This window comes from Dipodomys ordii, unplaced genomic scaffold, assembly GCF_000151885.1.
Source record: "Dipodomys ordii isolate 6190 unplaced genomic scaffold, Dord_2.0 Scaffold97, whole genome shotgun sequence".
In the NCBI taxonomy this organism is placed as follows: domain Eukaryota; kingdom Metazoa; phylum Chordata; class Mammalia; order Rodentia; family Heteromyidae; genus Dipodomys; species Dipodomys ordii.
The window spans coordinates 8674764-8693776 of NW_012267313.1; the positions used below are offsets into that span (position 1 = coordinate 8674764).

Genomic DNA, 19013 nt, shown 5'->3' on the forward strand with positions numbered 1-19013 from the left:
TTGAGCCACAGCACCACTTCTGACCCTTTTTGCTTTTGTGATGCTGAGGAATCAGATCCAGGGCCTCATACATCCAAGACTATCACTCTATTGCTCAGCCGCCTTATCAGCCTGAGCTCCTGCTTATTATCAGGTGCTAGCAGCCTGTGTTGCCTAATTCCCAGCCTAGGGTATATGGGTGGAGTTTTGGTGGGGTTTGGGCTTCTCTTGTCCTGAGCCTCCAGGTCTTTTGTTGTCACAGGCGTGCTTCCTGGGGAGTGTTGTTTCCTGGTTTTCTCCCCTCTGTTGAGGAGTATGCTCAGCTTTTTACTTCAGTTGGGAGGAGTTGGTTGTGTTGTTCAGGCGCCAGATCCCCGGGCCTGGTTCCGGCCCTCGCCTGGAGCGTGCTCGTTAGGCCTGTGCTGTTGTGTATACCACCTAAGTTATGCAGCCTGGAGCGTGCTCATTAGGCCTGTGCTGCTGTGTATACCACCTAGGTTATGCAGCCTGGGGGACACAGTTCAAATTTCTTCTACTGTTGGTAGTCTTGACCCAGGGGCACTGTTCCTGGCTTGGGCATTTAAGCTCCCTTCCAGGGGCACTCTTGCTCTGGCCTGGCCTGCAGAGTGTGTTCCACCGGCTGGTGGAGGTCTTGAACAGTTCCCAGTTTTAGTGGGTCCTGTGGTCCGGGTGTTGGGGTAGGGAGTCTAGGTCAGGGTCTGGGGATTCCCTCCAGCTCTTGTCTCCCTTGAGAGATGCACTGTCCCCTGTTAAGTACTCACCCTGGAGCTGGTTGTTTCTGTGTGGTGTAGGTCGTCAGTTGTTGCAATCCGAGTTCAGTTGGGGTGGTTGCGGGCTGGGTTGGGCGGCCCCCGCTGGGTCGTTGCGATTGCGATCTGGCGGGTGGTCTGCCGACAGGTCCCTTTGTCGCGCTGCTGGTGCCGGGCGGCTTTAGCGGGATGGAGCCTCTCCGCTCCGATGGAGAGTGAGGGGTGGGGTGGGATCCTCGTGGAGAATCCCGGCTGGTAGGTTTCTCTGTTCCTGGCAATCCGCTGTTCTGCGAACCGGTACCTGGAGATCTGCGAGTGGCCCCCTGTGTCTCTGGGGGCTCCGGCAGCCCCCGCCGGGCCGGCTGGCCGGCGGCTTGGCGCACTGCCGCGCGGCCAGTAAAGGTTGGGGGAGGGGTCTTCGCTCTTCTCTGTTCTGAAATTCTTCTTTTCCTCTCTTTCTTTTTTTGTTATTTTCCACCTCTGGTTTTTCTCTGAGTGTTCATCTTTTTGTTGTTGTCGGTCTCTTGGGGAGATTAAGCGTTGGAACTCGAACTCTCTTTTTGTTTGGAGAGAGCTGTGGCGTTTCCCTACTGCCCTGCCGCCATCTTGGTCCCCCCTCCGGAATTCACGATTTGAGGATGTGTAGTTCTTGATCCCTGCCTTAAAGATTTGTATGTCTTTGTATGACTTTGGTCTAAATTTCCATATGCAAAAATTGATATTTCCTTAAGGAAGTTTTTGTTCTTTTGTTGGTAGTAGGGCTTGAACTCAGGGCCTAGGGGTTGTCCTTGAGCTTTTCTGTTCAAGGCTCGTGCTCTACTACTCTGAGCCACAGCTCCACTTCTGGTGGTAAGTCACACAGACTTTCCTGTTCCAGATGGCTTCAAACCTTGATCTTCAGATCTCATCCTATTGAGTAGCTAGGATTACAGGTGTGAGCCACCAGTGAGTGCCTGGCTACCTTAAGGAAATATTGAACACTTCTTGAGGAAGTACTAATACTAATTTGTTTTATTTATTGGCCTAGAAAAATGAGAATGAAGTGCTAATCACTAATAGAGTGTACAAGAACAGTACAATAGAACTTCAAGATTAGTAAGGAGAACTATAAAAAGAAAATGCTTACTACTTTCTGAGGAAGTGTTAAATAAGGCATATTTGTGAAAATGTTTATGAATGGAAGGACCTATAGTTGGCCTTAGGGGACTTAATGCTCAGCACAGGTGAACGGAACACTAATCAGTTATAGGTTTAGAGCAGAGAAACGTGTATGTGAAGCTCTGTGGCAGTACTGGGCAGCCCATCCTCCACCCACCTCACATCCAGATTCCCTCGTATCTGGGGGTAGCTGAGACCATGGCCTCCTGGAATCCATCACAACATCCCCTAGAAGTGCTCGTGATGGGGAACAGAGGAGCTTCCTTCTTACCTTGTCCTCTTCTAGCCTCTGCCTTCGCTTTTCCTCTACCGCCGCCCTCCGCCGCTCCTCCTTCAGCCTCTGTTCCTCCAGCCTCCTCTTCCGCTCCTCCAGGTGTTTTTCATAGTACTGCCTGGCCCGCTCCTCCTTCTCTAGCCAGAGGATTTCTCGTGCGGCTTTATGGGAAGGTAGAAAAGAATGCAACACACTGGAGTTTAAAACTTGAATAGTCAGGGCTGGTCGTATATAGTATATAGTAAATATGAATTTTAAGGTTTTGTACTGACTAAGCCCAGGAGGAAGGCAATAGAGTGCTATTAATTTTTAGGATAATTTCATATGCTAATAATGAGGTGGAAGAAGATGCATTGAATCCTTCCCTTTGGGAACTCATAGGATTTTCTAGTTTGGCATACATGTTCTGGTCTCAAATCTAATATTGATAAGATGTGTCCTCATAATCAATGGTACCATCTGTCTATCTGTAAAAAGAACAATATACTGCAGTGCTGACTACACTTCTTTCAATACAGCACTGGCTCTTTCAAAGAAGTCGGGGAAAATAGTGGATGAATGACTTGCCAAGTGCCTCATGGCCTAACGCAGTCAGCTTAGCCTGTGAGGACCAAGAGGAGCCCACAGTACCAAACCTTATCAAAAGCCAAGGAAAGCTGGGTGCTGGTGGCACACATCTATAATCTTAGCTACTCAGGAGGCTAAGATCTGAGAATTGTAGTTCAAAGCCAGCTCAAGCTAGAGATATAACTCAGAGGTAGGGTGGTTGCTCTGAAGTATATCTAAGGTCCTGGGATAGATTCCAAACACTGTAAAGGAGAGAGGGGTATAAGGAAGGAGGGAGAGAGGGAAGGAAGAAGGAAGGGACGGGGAGAAGGAAAAGAGGAGGAGAAGGAGAAAGGAGGGGGTGGGGAAGAAAGACAAAAAAGAAAGAAAATTTACCTTTTATGCTTTACCTCAACACATAATGAGATTATTTATATTCAAATAAATGCCACTTTTCAGGTTACTTGAAATACATTAACTAAGTGCTAATGATAATTCTTAAAACAAATAAACTATTACTCAATTTAGGTCATTATTTCTAGGAAGGGAAAAATGAAAACACAGAGAAGTACAATATTTTACAGGACTTATCTTAAGAGAATTCATATAGGAAATACTGATACATTTTATCTAATGGCCAAGAAAAAAGAATGAAGTGGTAATCGCTAATAGAATGTACAAACACAGTACAATTTCAAGATGAGTAAGGAGAACTGTGGAAAGAATAGTATTTATTTGTACCATACTAGCCTCTATTTCCACACCACCAATACTGCCTATTCCCTTAAAAGGAGGAAAAAAGGGGCTAGGAAGTTAAAATAAATTGGAAGGAAAAAACTCAAGTTTATTAAGTCAGATTTAGCCAGGCATGACGGAGCATGTCTATAAGCCCAACCTGGACGTGGAAGCGAGAGGATCAAGAGACAGCCTGAGCTATACATAGCTTTTCCTGTAGTAAGATCCCACCTCAAAACCAAACCTAAAATAATACAAAAATACCATATTTTTTTTGACTGGGCAAAACCCAAAACACCTACCTATGCTGTTTACAAAAAACAAAAACCTGAAAAACAATAGCAACAATAAAACAAAAACAGAAACCAAAGTGCTGAGGGCATTGTTGAATGATAGAGTATTTGCTTAGCATGTAAGGACCCTGGGGTTGATCCTCAGCAACACGTGCACACATACATACATGTATGTGCACAAGCTTGCGTGCACACACGCGCACACACACGCACATGAAGCAAACAGCCATAGGCAAATGAAAACAAAAAGGTCAGAACTAAAAATATTAATATCAGACAAAATGGACTTGAAATTCAAATAAGAAATAAAAGATCCAAAAAAGTTAAATAATATCCCCACGACCAAAGTCTAAATGAAGTAGTTGGGATTTTACCTCAGCTCCGACTACAAAGCTTATACTGCCAGAGAGGACACAATATTGCGCCCATGTACACATGTGCCTGTCTCCCATTTCTACCTGAATACTCACTGAGAACTCTCACAGATCCCGACTTGCTATGTGTGAGGTTAGCAGGGAACCCTCTGTCTTTGGTCTTCTGATACTAGCTCCAGGAGAGTAAACTGTGTGCAGTTGGAAATGTCAGGTCTTCCTTCCTTTCTCCTCATACATGCTCTAACTGACTTAACATATCCAAGTGGTAGGTCTTTTCAGGATCTCTCAGACCCCGTAGGAGCCTCTCTGACGTTGTTGCTATTACTTTAAGGGTTCATTTTTTCTTCCTGCTTCTGATGCCCAGCCTTTTGCCTTTTCAAATCCATCCCACTTACTGTTCTCAGACATAGCTTCCTCATACAACAGATCTGGAGACTTACTTCCCCCATGTTCCCTGTTCAACTCCTCTGATAGGCCTTGTGATCCTGAATATTATACTTGCTACCTATGTCCAAAATACCTCTTCTCATCTGTTGAACTTTGTTGTTGTTGTTGGTTGTGGGGCTTTGACTCTGGGCTTGGGCGCTGTCCCTCAGCTCTTCAGCTCAAGGCTAGCACTCTACCACTTGAGCCACAGTGCCACTTCCAACCTTTCTGTTTATGTGGTGCTGAGGAATTGAACCCAGGACTTCATGCATGTGAGGCAAGCACTCTACGGCTGAGCCACTTTCCCAGCCCCCTGGTGAACTTTTGTCCGATAAGTCATCATCAAATGCACCTCCTCTGAGCAGCATGACCTGAGGCACTGGGTCCACTCTGCAGATGGCAACCGCTCTGAGTTCATGTCTACTTTGGTAGATGGCTAATACAAGTTTGAATAAAATGAACTGGAATGCTTATTGAAGGAGGCTAGGGATATAGCTCAGCAGTACAGCACTTGTCTTGTGCACATCGGGCCCTGGGTTCGATTCTAGCACCATACACAAAGTAATCTAGAGCTGAGTGATTTTTAAGCAAGGTGACTTACATTGGACACGGGTGATAATCCAAAGCCTTGTCAGCTTGTGGTGATCGTTCTTTCATTGGATTATACAATGGAAAACTGTCTGACAAGGGTGGCACTGCAGGATAGCCAGGGCCCTGTCTCCTTAGGGGAGGACCCCCCCCCCACCCACTTTGCCTGCTTCCCTGTACAGAAAGGATGGAGCTGAGCCAGCAGCTGATACACTGGGAAAACCAAACACCTCCCTCCTTTGGGCCGTGAAGACCAAGAGCCTCCTTTGTGTGGAATGACTTTTTAGATAAAGAAGCAAATCAGATCAAAGATTCCCTGGAATTCTTACTTGTGTTTACCTCCTGCTCAAGAAATGCAGCTTTCCTAGACAGACCAATGGCCACCCTTGGACTCATTTGGTGGCCACCTCAACCCTAATCCCCTACACTTCTCAGAGAATTTGCCTTTCTTATCTGGCTGTCTCTCTGAGCCTCACCCAGAAAGCGCGCGCGTGTGTGTGTGCGCACGTGCGCACACACACACACGCACACGCACACACAGCCTTCTGCCTGCTACTCCATTGTCAGACCTCTCCAGTTCCAGTCACATGACTGGCCACCCTCATCTTTACCGTCATCACCCTGGCTCTTACTTTATATTGTATTGCTGACACTGGGTGATTTACAGGCTTTACTTCTACAGCCATGCTGCAGGGCAGACACTGCCATTAAACTTGTTATGAGAAGTCTGAGACACAGAAGTGAAGCAACCTGCCTTGACATCTCACAAGTGGATGAGCTAGACTTCAGACTTGGCTGTCTCATTCTGGAGGTGAACAATGAGCCATTCTGCTAAAAGGCCGAGTCTGGAGTCCCTCCCCAGGGTGAGTGAGAAGGTGGAGGTCCCTAGCTCCCAATGTCACTCTTAGATGTATTACTATTTGTTCAAAAGACCCTTTACTTTGCAGATCTCTTCATTTTCACCCTTAAAGCCAAAGACAATTTGGTGGGGGAGGGAAGAATGGCTCTTTGGTCTTTTGATCTATCTGATATTCTCTTTACCTAACCCATTGGGCAACAAGCACCTATCCTTTCCAGCAGCAAGCCTAACTTATGATACAGTGCTATGGTATTTGCTAATGTCATGTTCCTCCCACAAGGGCCATTTGGATCCTGGAGTTATCTATTTACCAGTGTTGGAAGCTTTCGTATATGTCTTCATCAAGTACCAATTTCAGCAGAACTGGATGCCAATCAAGACTGATGGCAGAGCTGTCAAAGTTTACTTACTTGACATTTGGATGAGAAGGACTATTTCCAGTGGGTGTGCACATGGGTGCACAACATCTCTCCCTCTTCTTCTTTTCTTCCCTCCCTCTCTCCCTCTCTCCCTTCTTATGGGTGGAGAAATCATTTGTCCAAACAAATGTCTCTTAAACAATGTGAAGTATGAGATCAGGAATCAAGTCTAACCAGTGCTCTATCACTATTGTTTGCTCACTAATACTAACTTGTCTGTAAATACTTTTGAGACAGAATGATGATTTATCTCTTGACCATACATCTTAATAAAATACTGTTGGTCCCTGAGTCAACAACATATTGAGGTCAGGGAGAGAGGGGGGAAAATGTAGAGTAAGAAAACAAGCAGGGTGTGGTGACACATGCTTGTGATTCCAGACATTTGGGAGACGGAGGCAGGAGGATTGTGAGTTTGAGGCTAGCATGACCAAAAGGACCAAAAGGAAGCAAGACCTTATCTCAAAAGAAAAAATGAAAACAAAAGGGCTGACAGCAAAGCTTGAGTGGTAGAGTGAGTGATTGCCTAGCAAGCACAAGGCTGTGGGTTTGATTCCTATGATGAAGGAACGTGGAAAGGAAGGAAGGAAGGAAGGAAGGAAGAAAGGAAGGAAGGAAGGAAGGAAGGAAGGAAGGAAGGCGGGCGGGCGGGTGGGAGGGAGGGACTGAATCAAAGAAAAACAGGTTCTTTTCCTCCCTAGCTGTCTGAAGGTCTGCCGCCATCATGAATGACATAGTAAGTATCCAGACCAGGAAATTCATAACCAACCGACTACTTCAGAGGAAGCAGATGGTCATGGATGTTCTTAACCCTGGAAAGGCAACAGTACCTAAGACAGAAATTCAGAAAAAACTTGTCAAAATGTACAAGACTACACCCAATGTCATCTTTGTATGTGGATTCAGAACCCATTTTGGTAGTGCAAGTCAACTGGCTTTGGCATGATTTATGATTCCTTGGATTATGCAAAAAAAACAAAAAAAACCCTCAAACACAGACTTGCAAGACATGGCCTGTATGAGAAGAAAAGACCTTGAGGAATCAGAGAAAGGAATGCAAAAGCAGAATGAAGACGTCAGAGGGACTGAGAAGCCAGTGCTGGCTGGAGCTGGCAAGAAGCCAAAGGAGTAAAGATTCTGCAGTGACCGGGCCTGCGCCTGCGGTGATGACGAGTTTTTCCACAAAGGGATTAATAAACTGTAAAAAAAAAGAAAAGCAACAAATAAACAAAAGAGAAAAGCTATGACTGAAAGCAAAGAAATCTGGCAAAAAAAAAGCCCCCCCCCCCGCCCTTCAATTACAATTTAACTGAAGTTTGTTCAAAGGTTAAAATCCTTTTTTTTTTTAATTATCCTATTTTTTTTCCCAGTTGGTTGTGGGGCTTGAACTCAGGGCCTGGGTGCTGCCCTGAACTTCTCTGCTCAAGGCTAGCATTCTACCACTTGAACCACAGCTCTACTTCCTGTTTTCTGGTGGTTAATTGGAGATAAAGTCTCACAGACTTTCTGTCTGGTCTGGCTTTGAACTATAATTTCAGATCTCAGCCTCCTCAGTAACTAGGATTACAGGGTGAACCACTAACACCTGGCAATATGTTAACTTACTCATTCAAAAACACTACACTATGATAGATCTCTTGTACAACTTTGAACTTAGCTATAAAAGCCAATACGAAACCATTAAAGTTTCATAGGTTTGAATTTTTGTTTGAGAACTCTATCAGTCCTATATTCTGTGACAATCTTTAATGATTGAAGACTCCAGAAAAGCCTAGAAAGTCCAAGTTAGAAATGCAAATCTTGTCAAATAAGATTTTAGATTCAAGATTTTGAGTGAGTGTAGCTCGGTGGGAGAGCACTTACCTAGAAAGTTTGAGGCCCTGGGTTCTATCCACAGAGTGGGCAGGGAAGATACTGGTCTCAGAAAGAGACTAAATAATATAATTCAATGTTTCCTCAGTGTCAGCAGTGTGCCAATACACTTAAACAAAAATCAGACACAAAAATTTCAACTTACTCCATGTCATTTTCTTTTTCTTTTTTTTTGGGTCCGGTCATGGGGCCTGAACTCTGGGCCCGGGTGCTGTCCCTCAGCTCTTCAGCTCAAGGCTAGTGCTCTACCACTTGAGCCACAGTGCCACTTCTGCCTTCTTTCTTTTTGCTTATGTGGTGCTAAGGAATTGAACCCAGGGCCTCATGCATGCAAGGCAAGCGCTCTACCACTGAGTCACCTTCCCAGCCCTCCATGTCATTTTCAAGAAGGGATATCCTTGATCTCCCTAGAGAAACTGTCTTACTAAACGTTTCTTAAAAATTCTTTTGATCTTGTCAAAATATTTCAAGAGTATTAGCTTTATGAAACATGAACAGTAAGAAGATTTAAGGTACAACTCCTCTATAAATATCTCCGTCTTGCTCATGTGAGAAGACCGTAAGAATAAGAATTTAAGGGCAGGGTGACAGAATGAATGCTTGTAATCTCAGCACTTGCGATACTGAAGCAGAACTGCAACTTCAAAGTCAGTCTGGGTTAGAGAGTAAGACCATTTTCTTCTTAGAAATACCTGTGCGACCCAACTATTGCTAATGTCACTAATTTGTAATTTCCCCTATACTCCTCTGCACTGCTCATGTAACACTCAACAAAGTTTGGGCACTGGCTACGTGCCAAGCTGCTGTAGATATGAAGAGAAGCAAAACCCCTTCTCCTAAGGAGCACATTCCAGCAGAATCTGACACAAGAAGAAATTAAAATATTGATACGTTTAGATGTTTATGATGCTAGGGAGAAAAAGGAAATTCTACTTGAGGGAGCTGCAAATTTACAGAAGGCCACACTGAGAAGGTAGCATTAAAGCAAACCTAAAGAAGGGAACGGGACAAGGTGGCAGACTCCTGTAACCCCAGCTACTCAGATCCTGAGATCTGAGGATGGAGTTTCAAAACCAGCCCAGGCAGCAAAGTGTCTCTTTTCTCCAATTAACCACGCAAAAGTCAAAAGTGGAGCTATGGTTCAAATGGTAGAGCACCAGCCTTGAATGAAAAAGTTAAGGCACTACCCAGGCCTTGAGTGCAAGCTCTAGTACTAACACAAAACAAAACAAAACCCCAAACTACCACTACCACCAGCAACAAAAACAAAGAAAGGAGAGAGAAGAGGCTATAGATTTACATTGTGGAATACTAAAGTGTTCACAGCTCTGACTCAGGACTGTGTTAGAGTGTTTAAAAAACAAAAAGGTGTAAGACGGAGAGGCATGACACAGCAGGCCCCCTTCTAACTGGGCTGCACTGGCTGCGTGGCTGAGAACGGAGCGGTGGAGGTGGGAGAAAGAAAGGAGAGCTGGGAGTCGGTGCAATCTGCAGGGGAGAGGTTTAGTGGCTTGAGCCCGAGTCTAACAGAGAGGGAAGCGGTTACATCTTGGATATATCTGGAGGTTACTTCCTGATGGATTGGTTATGAGACACATGAAAAATAAATTGTAGCTAGAAGTGATATAACCTTGGATCTTGTATTAGGTTACTTCCTGGCTTGGAATACAAGTTCCAAGAGATGAGAAATGTGTCTTCACTTCAGTATCTCCAGCATCTCTGACTACACACCATCCCAACTACTAACTTACTAGTTAGCAAATTAATTTCAATAACATAAAGTAGGTGGAGACCAGTGGCTCATTCCTATACTGTAATCCTATCTACTAGGAGGCTGAGATCTGAGGATTACATTTTTGAGCCAGCCTGAGCAAATCAATCTAAGACTTTTATCTCCGATTAAGCAGCAAACAACAAAAAACTGTAAGAGGAGCTGTGCCTCAAGTGGTAGAGTGCCAGCCTTGAGTGAAAGAGCTGAATGATAGCTCCAGGCCCTGAGTTCAAGTCCCAATACCTGGGCCCGTATGCACTTGTATGGAAAGGGGAGAAGATGGAGAGAGAGAGGAAGAGGGAGAAGGAGAGGGAAAGAGAAGGGTAGATATGCTGAAGTCCAGAGAGAGGAGTTTGGAGAAATGGCCTGAATAGAATCAGATGGAATAGAGTGGGTGAAGAACCACTTATAAAGCTTTTAAGGCAGAAAGATAAAGCTTCCAAGAACATCTGTCCAGCCAAACCATCAGAGCAAAGCAGTCTCACAAGCAAAGATTTATTATGATCATTTTATGTGAAAAACTGGAGAGTAACATAGAAAGGCACGCCACAGGCATAATCCCACCATCAAAGCATTAGAGCACAATGCAGAGACTTAGCCCACAGAAAATTATTAATAGATTCTGTCCAAATGCAACATAGTACTGATACACCATGTTCAAAACAAGACAGACCTTTACCCTGTCTCCTCCAGTTTGCTTTTTAAAATTTAAGGAAGGACCGAAAAACAACCTACTCCAAACCTTAATGATTTCTACGTTAATTCCAACCCATATCTAACAGTAAATAATCAGTGTCAATGGCCATTCATTTTAAACTGGCCTTCCAAGAATTTGAGGACTAATTTCCAGTGTTTTATTTAGAAAGCTTTAAAGTAACTGTTGACATAATCTCTTCCTTTGTTTTCCAACTATGTAAATTCCAAATATTTTCTATTCAGCAAGGGCTCTTGTTTGTTTGTTTGTAACAGCTTTGTTTCAGTGCCAGACTGGGGCTTCCACTTTCTCACTCTACTACTTGAGCTTCAGCTCCACTTCCCCAGCTTTTTGGTGGTTAATTAAAGATAGAGTCTCTAGGATTTTTCTACTGGGACTGGCTTTGAACTTTGATCCTCAAATCTCAGCCTTCTAAGTAGCTCAGATTATAGTATAAACCACCAACCCCTGGCTAGTCACAGCTTGTAAAGAAAGCAGTCCATGTGCAGTTATCATCTGGGTACTGTGATGTACTTGTACTGGGAACTTGTACTCAAGAAGCCTTAGAAACCACCCTCATGTATTCCGAGGCCGAATGTATGTACGTGTATGCATTCTGCATGCATGTTTATGTAGGCAGCCTCACATAAGACTTAGCTTCCATTATGATGGTTTCAGTGCATAAAAGTAGTACAAAAATACAGTTTTAAAATTTAAAAAGAAAATGAAACTCTAAAGAAAAAAAGGAGGAATATATTCCAATTATGATTTGAGACCGGGCATAGTGGTAAATGCCTAAGATCCCAGCACTCAGGAGGCTGGAGTAAGAGGATGACAAGTCCAAAGCCAGTCCAAAGTATGAGGCTAACGTGAGACATAGTAAGACCCTAGATCAAACAAGCAAGCAGCAAAACTTAGGATTCAAATATAAAAAAAGATGTAAGATTAGAACTAAGACACTTAATATAGCAAGGTAAGAATAAGAGAAGTATTGTATCCATTATATACAAGCTCACCATTAAAAAAAAAAGTTGTGATAATAATCTGAAGAGTAAGTGTTGTTTCCTCCTGTCCTTTCCTTATTTCTCCAGGCCCTAGCCTTGTCCGTCTGATTCTACTTGATGGTCTAAGCCACCAGCAACAGGCCAGGCTGGCTTTGGTCCTTCCTCAGGCTCTCCTGTGGGAGGCACACAGCATGGTATGATAACTAAGGTTTGCTTCTCTGCCTTTCCTGGACTGCAGCTAGCTGAGGAGGGCAGGGCCTCAACTTTACTCTCTCTCTTTTTTTTAAATCAGTCTCTGGCAAATCAAGTTTCTGAATATATAAATTAATGAGTTCATGTTAAATATCATCAACAGGAATCAAAATACACTATACCATCTTAAGAAAAAAGCTGCACACTGGTAGCTCATGCCTGTAATTCTACTCAGGAAGCTGAGATCTGAGCATCATGGTTCAAAGCCAGCCTGGGCAGAAAAGACTGTTGAGACTCTTGAAAATGAGAAGTGGAGCTGTGGGTCAAGAGAGTCATCCTTGAGCAAAAAAAGCCAAGGGACAGTGCCCAGGCAATGGGTTCAAGACCCAGTATAGGCATGTGCCGCGAGCACGCGCGCACACACACACACATACACACACACACCACCATCACCACTACCACCACCATCACCACCACCACTACCATGCTCGTAAAACTTTTAGGGAGAATTAGCTACAAGTCTTAGACCTTTAAAGCATAAGAAGTACAGTTATTTTTGTAGATTTCCACTATCAATTAAAAAAAATCCTATTGATGCCTGATTTGAAGAACATGAAGAAATTCAAATGGAAAGGCAGGAGTTAAATATAAACATGCAAGAGCTCAGAGAGATTTAGATCAAATATGCAAGAGCTCAGAGAGATTTAGATCGTGTTGTTGATATTACTGAAGCTCTTCTTTTTTAAGCAATTGTGAATATACAAACCTGAAATTCACAACACAGCTCTAGAGAGGTGCCTATTAGTGTGACACTCCCAATGAGGATGGCAGGGGAGGTGGTGGGAGGGGACAAAGTGCTAACTTGGATGGATCTGGAGACAGACTGCAAGTAACAGTCACCCCAGAACAGAACCGCTTTCTTATTTTTGCTTTACTTTAGTCTCTTCTGGCTTCTACAGCTCTGCTTTCTCGTTTCAGTTCTGCTCAGCCTGGTCTTCCTCCTCCCATTCCTTATTAGGCACTGGGACAGGTCATGGGAGGAGGAAGGTGCCCAGATGGCAGAGCCAGCCTGATCTCCAGAGACCTGCCAACCGCAGAGACAGGGAGTATTAGGCCCCTATGGACGCACAGATCCACAAGCTTAGGCTGTGAATTTCCAGCAAGTTACTGAAATATGTGTCTAAGAAGTGCCTGGTAGCAAAACAAATGCCATCATGTGGCTGTTGTGACAGGGAAAAGGATGCCAACAAGGTCTGGACAGGATAAAGGGCTGGGACCTCCAATGGAAACATTCACTCTTGCAGCTCAGAACTTCAGAAAACTATCAACCATTCGCTATAGTGCATTTGGCAGCCTAAGTAAGGGTAAATTAAAAAATATCCATAATCTCTGGTCACACTGGCCAAGCACTTTCTTTTCTGGGTACATAAAGAGAAGATCAGGTTTCAGCAACTTTGCAGAAGCAGACATTAAGCTAGGTACTGGTGGCTCATGCCTGTAATCCTAGCTACTCAACAGGCTAAGAGCTGAAGACCGTGGTTCACGACCAGCCTGGGCAGACAAATCCAAAAGATTCTTATCTCCAAGTAACCAGAAAAAAATCCAGAAGTGAAAGTGTGGCTCAAGTGGGAGAGTGTCAGCCTTGAACAAAAAAAGCCAAGTAAGATTGTGAGGACCTGAGTTCAAGGCCCAGTACCAGTACAAAAACAAACAACAACAAAATCCCAAACAGGCATCAAGACAAAGGAAGAGCTGGCATGAATTCTTTGCTGTGTTCTAGAAGATAGTGAGTGCTTTACCTCCGCGTCATGAATTCTTTGCTGTGTTCTAGAAGATAGTGAGTACTTTACCTCCACATCTGGTCTCTGCTTACCAGTAAGCCAGGGCTGTGGCCCAGCTTTCCAGCAGTCCATAGGCTAATAAATGCCCGAGCTAGTGACCTTTCACAAGGATGTCCAAAAGACAGAAGTCAGATACCTCAGCAGTGGGTCTCTGCGTTTCCTGACTGCACATGCAGAGCACCTGCCTAGAAATTCAACCACAGCATCCTTCCAACATGGGAGCCATTAGGTAGCTGGGTGGTATATAGGCTCAGAAATTCTCATATTCATTTTCTCTGCCATCCTAAGTAGAAAAAAGTCTATAAAACTCCACCTCCAATTAGCCAGTAAAATGCTGGACTGAAGGTATAGCTGAAGTGGTAGAGCACCAGCTGAGCAAGTGGCCCTGAACTTGGGAACACACACACAGACACATACACACACACACACAGACACAGACACACACACACACTCTCTCTCTCTCCTCTCTTTCTCTCTCTCTCTCTCTCTCCCGCAAATTCCAACAAATTCCAGCATCATTCCACTGAAATACACATTCTCTCCTGTGCCATGTGAAACTGTAATGCCATGAACTAACACATAAAAATAATCATCTAATCCTGGGGCTGTGCTTACTGCTGTGTATGTGAATCACTTCCTCAACTCTCCTTCACAGTGCTCCTAAAGTCTACCAGGTCCTTGAGAGAGCACAGCTGTGACAGTAACATCTATCAATGGCAGGTGGCCCTCATTCTAGAGGAGAAAAAAAGTAACAATTCAGCAAGAGAGCTCCTCCAAGATCAAACAAGGCCTGCAGGGCAGGATCTAGGTACCTAGCTGTTTTTCCCGTTCCTCACGCCGCTCTCGGGCCAGCCGCTGGCGGTCATCGACACGTAGCACAGGTGGAGGTTCTGAAATAAGGTGAAAATATGAGAGGAAGTGATTTTTTAAAATACCTGGGTAAATGTCTTTTGGTCTAATAAACTAATGAATACTACTACACCTCAACACAATTAGTACATGTGTCCATAGTTTCAGTGATATACTTGATTATATGACAATTCACATATAGATACATTATATAGCCAGGTATAGTGCTTCGTTGCCTATAATCCTAACTATCTGGGAGGCAGAGGTTGGGATGATGGTGATATGAAGTCAACCCAGGCAAAAAAGTTCACAAGACTCCATCTCAACTTATAAAAAGTTAGATGTGGTAAGAGTTTTTCCCCCATCTTTAACCACCAACCATCCTACCTAGGTGAATTCCTTAAATAACAAATTCTACTTCTAAAAACCTCAGTCATAAAAATTGAAAATCAGTTGTACTAATAAAAACCACATACGTATATTATGTAAAGTTTGTAAGAGCTGGGTGCTGGTGGCTCATGTTTGTAATCTTTGCTATTCAAGAGGCTGAGATCTGAGGATCATAGTTCTAAACCAGCTTGGGCAGGAAAAGCCATGAGACTCTTATCTCCAATTAACTATTTAAAAACCAGAAGTGGAGCTGTGGCTCAAAGTGGCAGAGCATGACTAGCCTTGAGCAAAAAAGCTCAGACAGCATCCAGGATTGAGTTCAACTGAGTCCTGTAATTGACCAAAAAAAAAAGAAAAAAGAAAAAAAAAGTTTGTAAGAGAGTTCACCACTTTATAAATTGAAGTAGGAGCTGGGCGCTGGTGGCTCATGCCTGTAATCCTAGCTACTCAGGAGGCTGAGATCTGAGGATCGCGGTTCAAAGCCAGCCCGGGCAGGAGAGACCGTGAGACTCCTATCTCCAGTAAACCACCAGATAAGTGGAAGTGATGCTGTAGCTCAAGTGGTAGAGCGCTCGCCTTGAGCTGAAGAGCTGATAGACAACGCCCAGGCCCAGAGTTCAAGCCCCACGACCGACAAAAAAAAAAAATTGAAGTAGGAGCCACTTGTAGCTTACTTTCAGGTACATGCCAAATTTCATACAAATTCTAAACACAGAATGGGACATACCCCCTCACCTGCCCACGCCAGCACTGACAGCCCCAGTCACAAGAACTGAGGCTCCTGAATTAAGGAATCTTTTCAATTATGCAATGGAATGGCACCTTCTTAAGAGCCTTTGAAATGCAGGGCAAGAGTTGGGATAGCTTTCCCCTGGCCTCTTACTACTTTGCTCTTTTTGCAGTGTTCTTCAAGTCACCCTTGTTATTGTCCCTTTCTTCGAAATGACAAGTCAGATTTATTTACTCAATAGACTTATATGTTCAAGGTGTTATCCAAGTGGAAAACAAAGGATAAAACTAAGTAAAAAGAGAATGTTTTCTGTGAGAAAATGCTTTCGGGGCTGGGAAGGTGGCTCAGTGGTAGAGCCCTTGCCTTGCATGCATGAGGCCCTGGGTTCGATTCCTCAGCACCACATAAGCAAAAAGAAAAAAAGCCAGAAGTGGTGCTGTGGCTCAAGTGGTAGAGCGCTAGCCTTGAGCTGAAGAGCTGAGGGACAGCTCCCAGGCCTAGGGTTCAGGCCCACGACCGGACCCCCCCCCCAAAAAAAAAAAAAGAAAGAAAATGCTTTCTATGTTTTGTTTTAGTAACAGGCATTACATTGTAGCCCAGACTGGCTTCTCAGTCCTCCTGCCTCAGCCACCCCAGTGCTAGAATGTAACAGGTGTGGCCACCACACTGTTCTTGAGGGACACTGGCCTCAAATACAGCATGCAGAACTTACAAAGTCCTTCCTTCTAGTCCTTTTCCTTTTTTTTTTTCTAGTTTGTTTTTCCTTCGTTTTGATGGTTCCCTATCATGACATTTTATGCTAATCCCTCTCATGAACCATACATAAGAAACTGCACTGTCTATTTAACTGTATTATGTTTACAGACTGCTTCTTTTTATCACAATTGGAACCGATGATGAATCATAAGCTAGTAAATGAAATTACTGTGGAGGAAGGGGTACAATCATTGCAAAGAACAGAGAGTAAAAAACATGCTATGTGAGCTTTGCCATGTGTAAAGACTTAAGTCTTTAAGTTTCTTTTTTCTTTTTTGTTAGTCTTGGGGCTTGAACTCTGGGCCTGCGCACTGTCCCTGAGCTCTTCAGCTTAAGGTGAGCACTCTACTATTTGAGCCACAGAGCCACTTCCGGTTTTCTGGCAGTTTAATTGGAGATAGGAGTCTCACGGACTTTCCTGCCCAGGCTAGCATTGAACCGTGATCTTCAGATCTCAGCCTTCTTAGTAGCTAGGATTACCAGTATGAGCCATTGGCATCTGACAAATCTTTTTTTTTTCCTTTTCTTTTTTTTCTTAAGTTACAAAAGCCATATACAATAATGCTGGTCATACAGGTACAAAATTTGTGTTATGTGAATTTTAACACAGAAGAGTAAAATGATTACTTTATATGCAGCTTGCCATAACCAAATGTATCCACAAACTTTCTGTCATTCACCATCAGTACAACTCTGAGAAAAGCAGACCAAATATCTGTTCTCTATTTGAAAGAGAGAAAACCAAGGCTCTGATTTGTGGTTGTGACATAAAAATCATACCAGTGAATGTGTATTTGGGTGGTAAGATTGGAACCAAATTCCCCTAAAATCTACTTTACAGTTCACCAGCATGCCTCTAAGGCTTTTGAAATAGTCTTCTTATCCCCAAAGCCCATGCAATGCATCATACCCTGTTTATTTCCGGAGTTGTTACTTGGTCCTGAAACTGTAGAGGAAGGGCGGTTGAGGGATGATTTCTTATCTTGCACTTTATAGCTGTCAGCCGCTATGAAAAAAGAGAAAAGACATTTAGTTTCTTCAAATTTGTTCAGAAACATTCACCCATTCAATATTTACTGTGAACCTCTGTATCCGGTGTATCCTTGTATTCATCAGGCCAGATTTAGGAAATGAAAAGGTGAAGCACTTACAACCCTGTCCTAGAGATAGGGTGAGCAGGACCTGTCCAGCCATCAATCTTGTAGTCACAGAGTGTTTAAGGGTCTTATCTCAGTTCACACACAATGTTCTTAGTTCTCACAAGCTCGTGCAATAAAAACTGAAAGTCTCAAAGAACATAAATAACCAAGTAGGGAACCAGGAGATATGCACTAGGATTTTGAGAAAGGCCTATGGCCAAAGTTGAATAGAGTATTGCCATTTATTTTTGTGATGCTTGGAGTTGGACATGCTGGGTATGGGTTCTATGACCTGGCCATATCCCAGCACCTCTGAGATCATTAGAGACAAAGGGCTATGTCTTAGGAAAGCAATGCAAGGCAGATATAACAGGTACTTCTTTGGCTAGATGAAAGATCAAAGTCATCCATGTCCAGAAAAATTTTTTACATATGTGATATGATTTAGCATATTTTTCAAAGGATTTTTAAAAAGGATGTCTTAAACAATCATGTCAAAACTTGAGCCCTGGATGCTTTTCCTGTCTTCCTGCCTGCCCCATCTTTAGTGTCCCTTTAGTTTGGCTCCTCTGTTCTTTCAGCCAATCAGGTCTAAAATGGGAGACAACCTTGCTTTCTCTCTCTTCTATACTCAGTTTTACTAATATCTTTGTTCAGCTCCACCATCTGACTGCCTGCTTTCTAACCATCTCATTTATGTGTATCTGTATATCATCTCAATTAGTCTACCTGGTCCTGCCATGGGCCACTGGGCCTACTCTTATATAAATACTCGTCCTATGATGACATGTCATGCCCTCCCTCCCTCTGCTCAAAACGTCCCAGGATCCTACCTAGGCCACAGGAGAATCCAAAGTCTTTACCATGGACTAGAAAGGTGCAGTGGTCTGGACTGTACTACTTGCCCTGTCGATGACTGCTCTAGTAATACTGACTGTGAGATCCATCTCAGAGCCTCAGTATGTACCTGAAAGGCTCTTCTTCATGTCTTTTCTACTTCTGTTCAACTGTGATGGCAAAGTCACCTCTTTAAACACTGGTTCCCATCACTACCCCCTCCTCCTCACCCACCGAAATCATACAGGTTAATGACTTCCTCCTCCACCCCTCACAAACAGGGATGCACATGTTCAAGGTTCTTAACTTGAAACAGTACCACAATAATTATGTTTCAGACATACTATTTAAAAAATAAAAATAAAAATGGTTCTTATGATGTACCTTACAATTGAATGTGTAAGTGGGCACAGTGGCTCAAAGCTGCAATCCTAGCTATTTTGAAGACAGAGATGGGGACTGTGGCTTGAGGCTGGACAAGATGAGGGAAAAAAAGTTTGTGAGACTCTGTCTTGAC

General features: G+C 43.6%; 1 protein-coding gene and 1 pseudogene across 1 annotated transcript in view; one reads left to right on the forward strand and one right to left on the reverse strand.

Annotated features, from left to right (window-relative positions):
* The window catches only part of Map7 (microtubule-associated protein 7), an 87098-nt gene that overhangs the window by 42031 nt on the left and 26054 nt on the right, over positions 1-19013 (reverse strand). The window contains exons 2-4 of the mRNA XM_013026878.1: positions 17431-17526; positions 14608-14685; positions 2179-2342 (exon numbers count right to left, since the gene is read on the reverse strand). Of these exons, the coding sequence (XP_012882332.1) occupies positions 2179-2342; positions 14608-14685; positions 17431-17526 (338 nt within the window). The remainder of the gene's footprint in view (positions 1-2178; positions 2343-14607; positions 14686-17430; positions 17527-19013) is intronic.
* LOC105993584 lies at positions 7146-7553 on the forward strand (annotated as a pseudogene).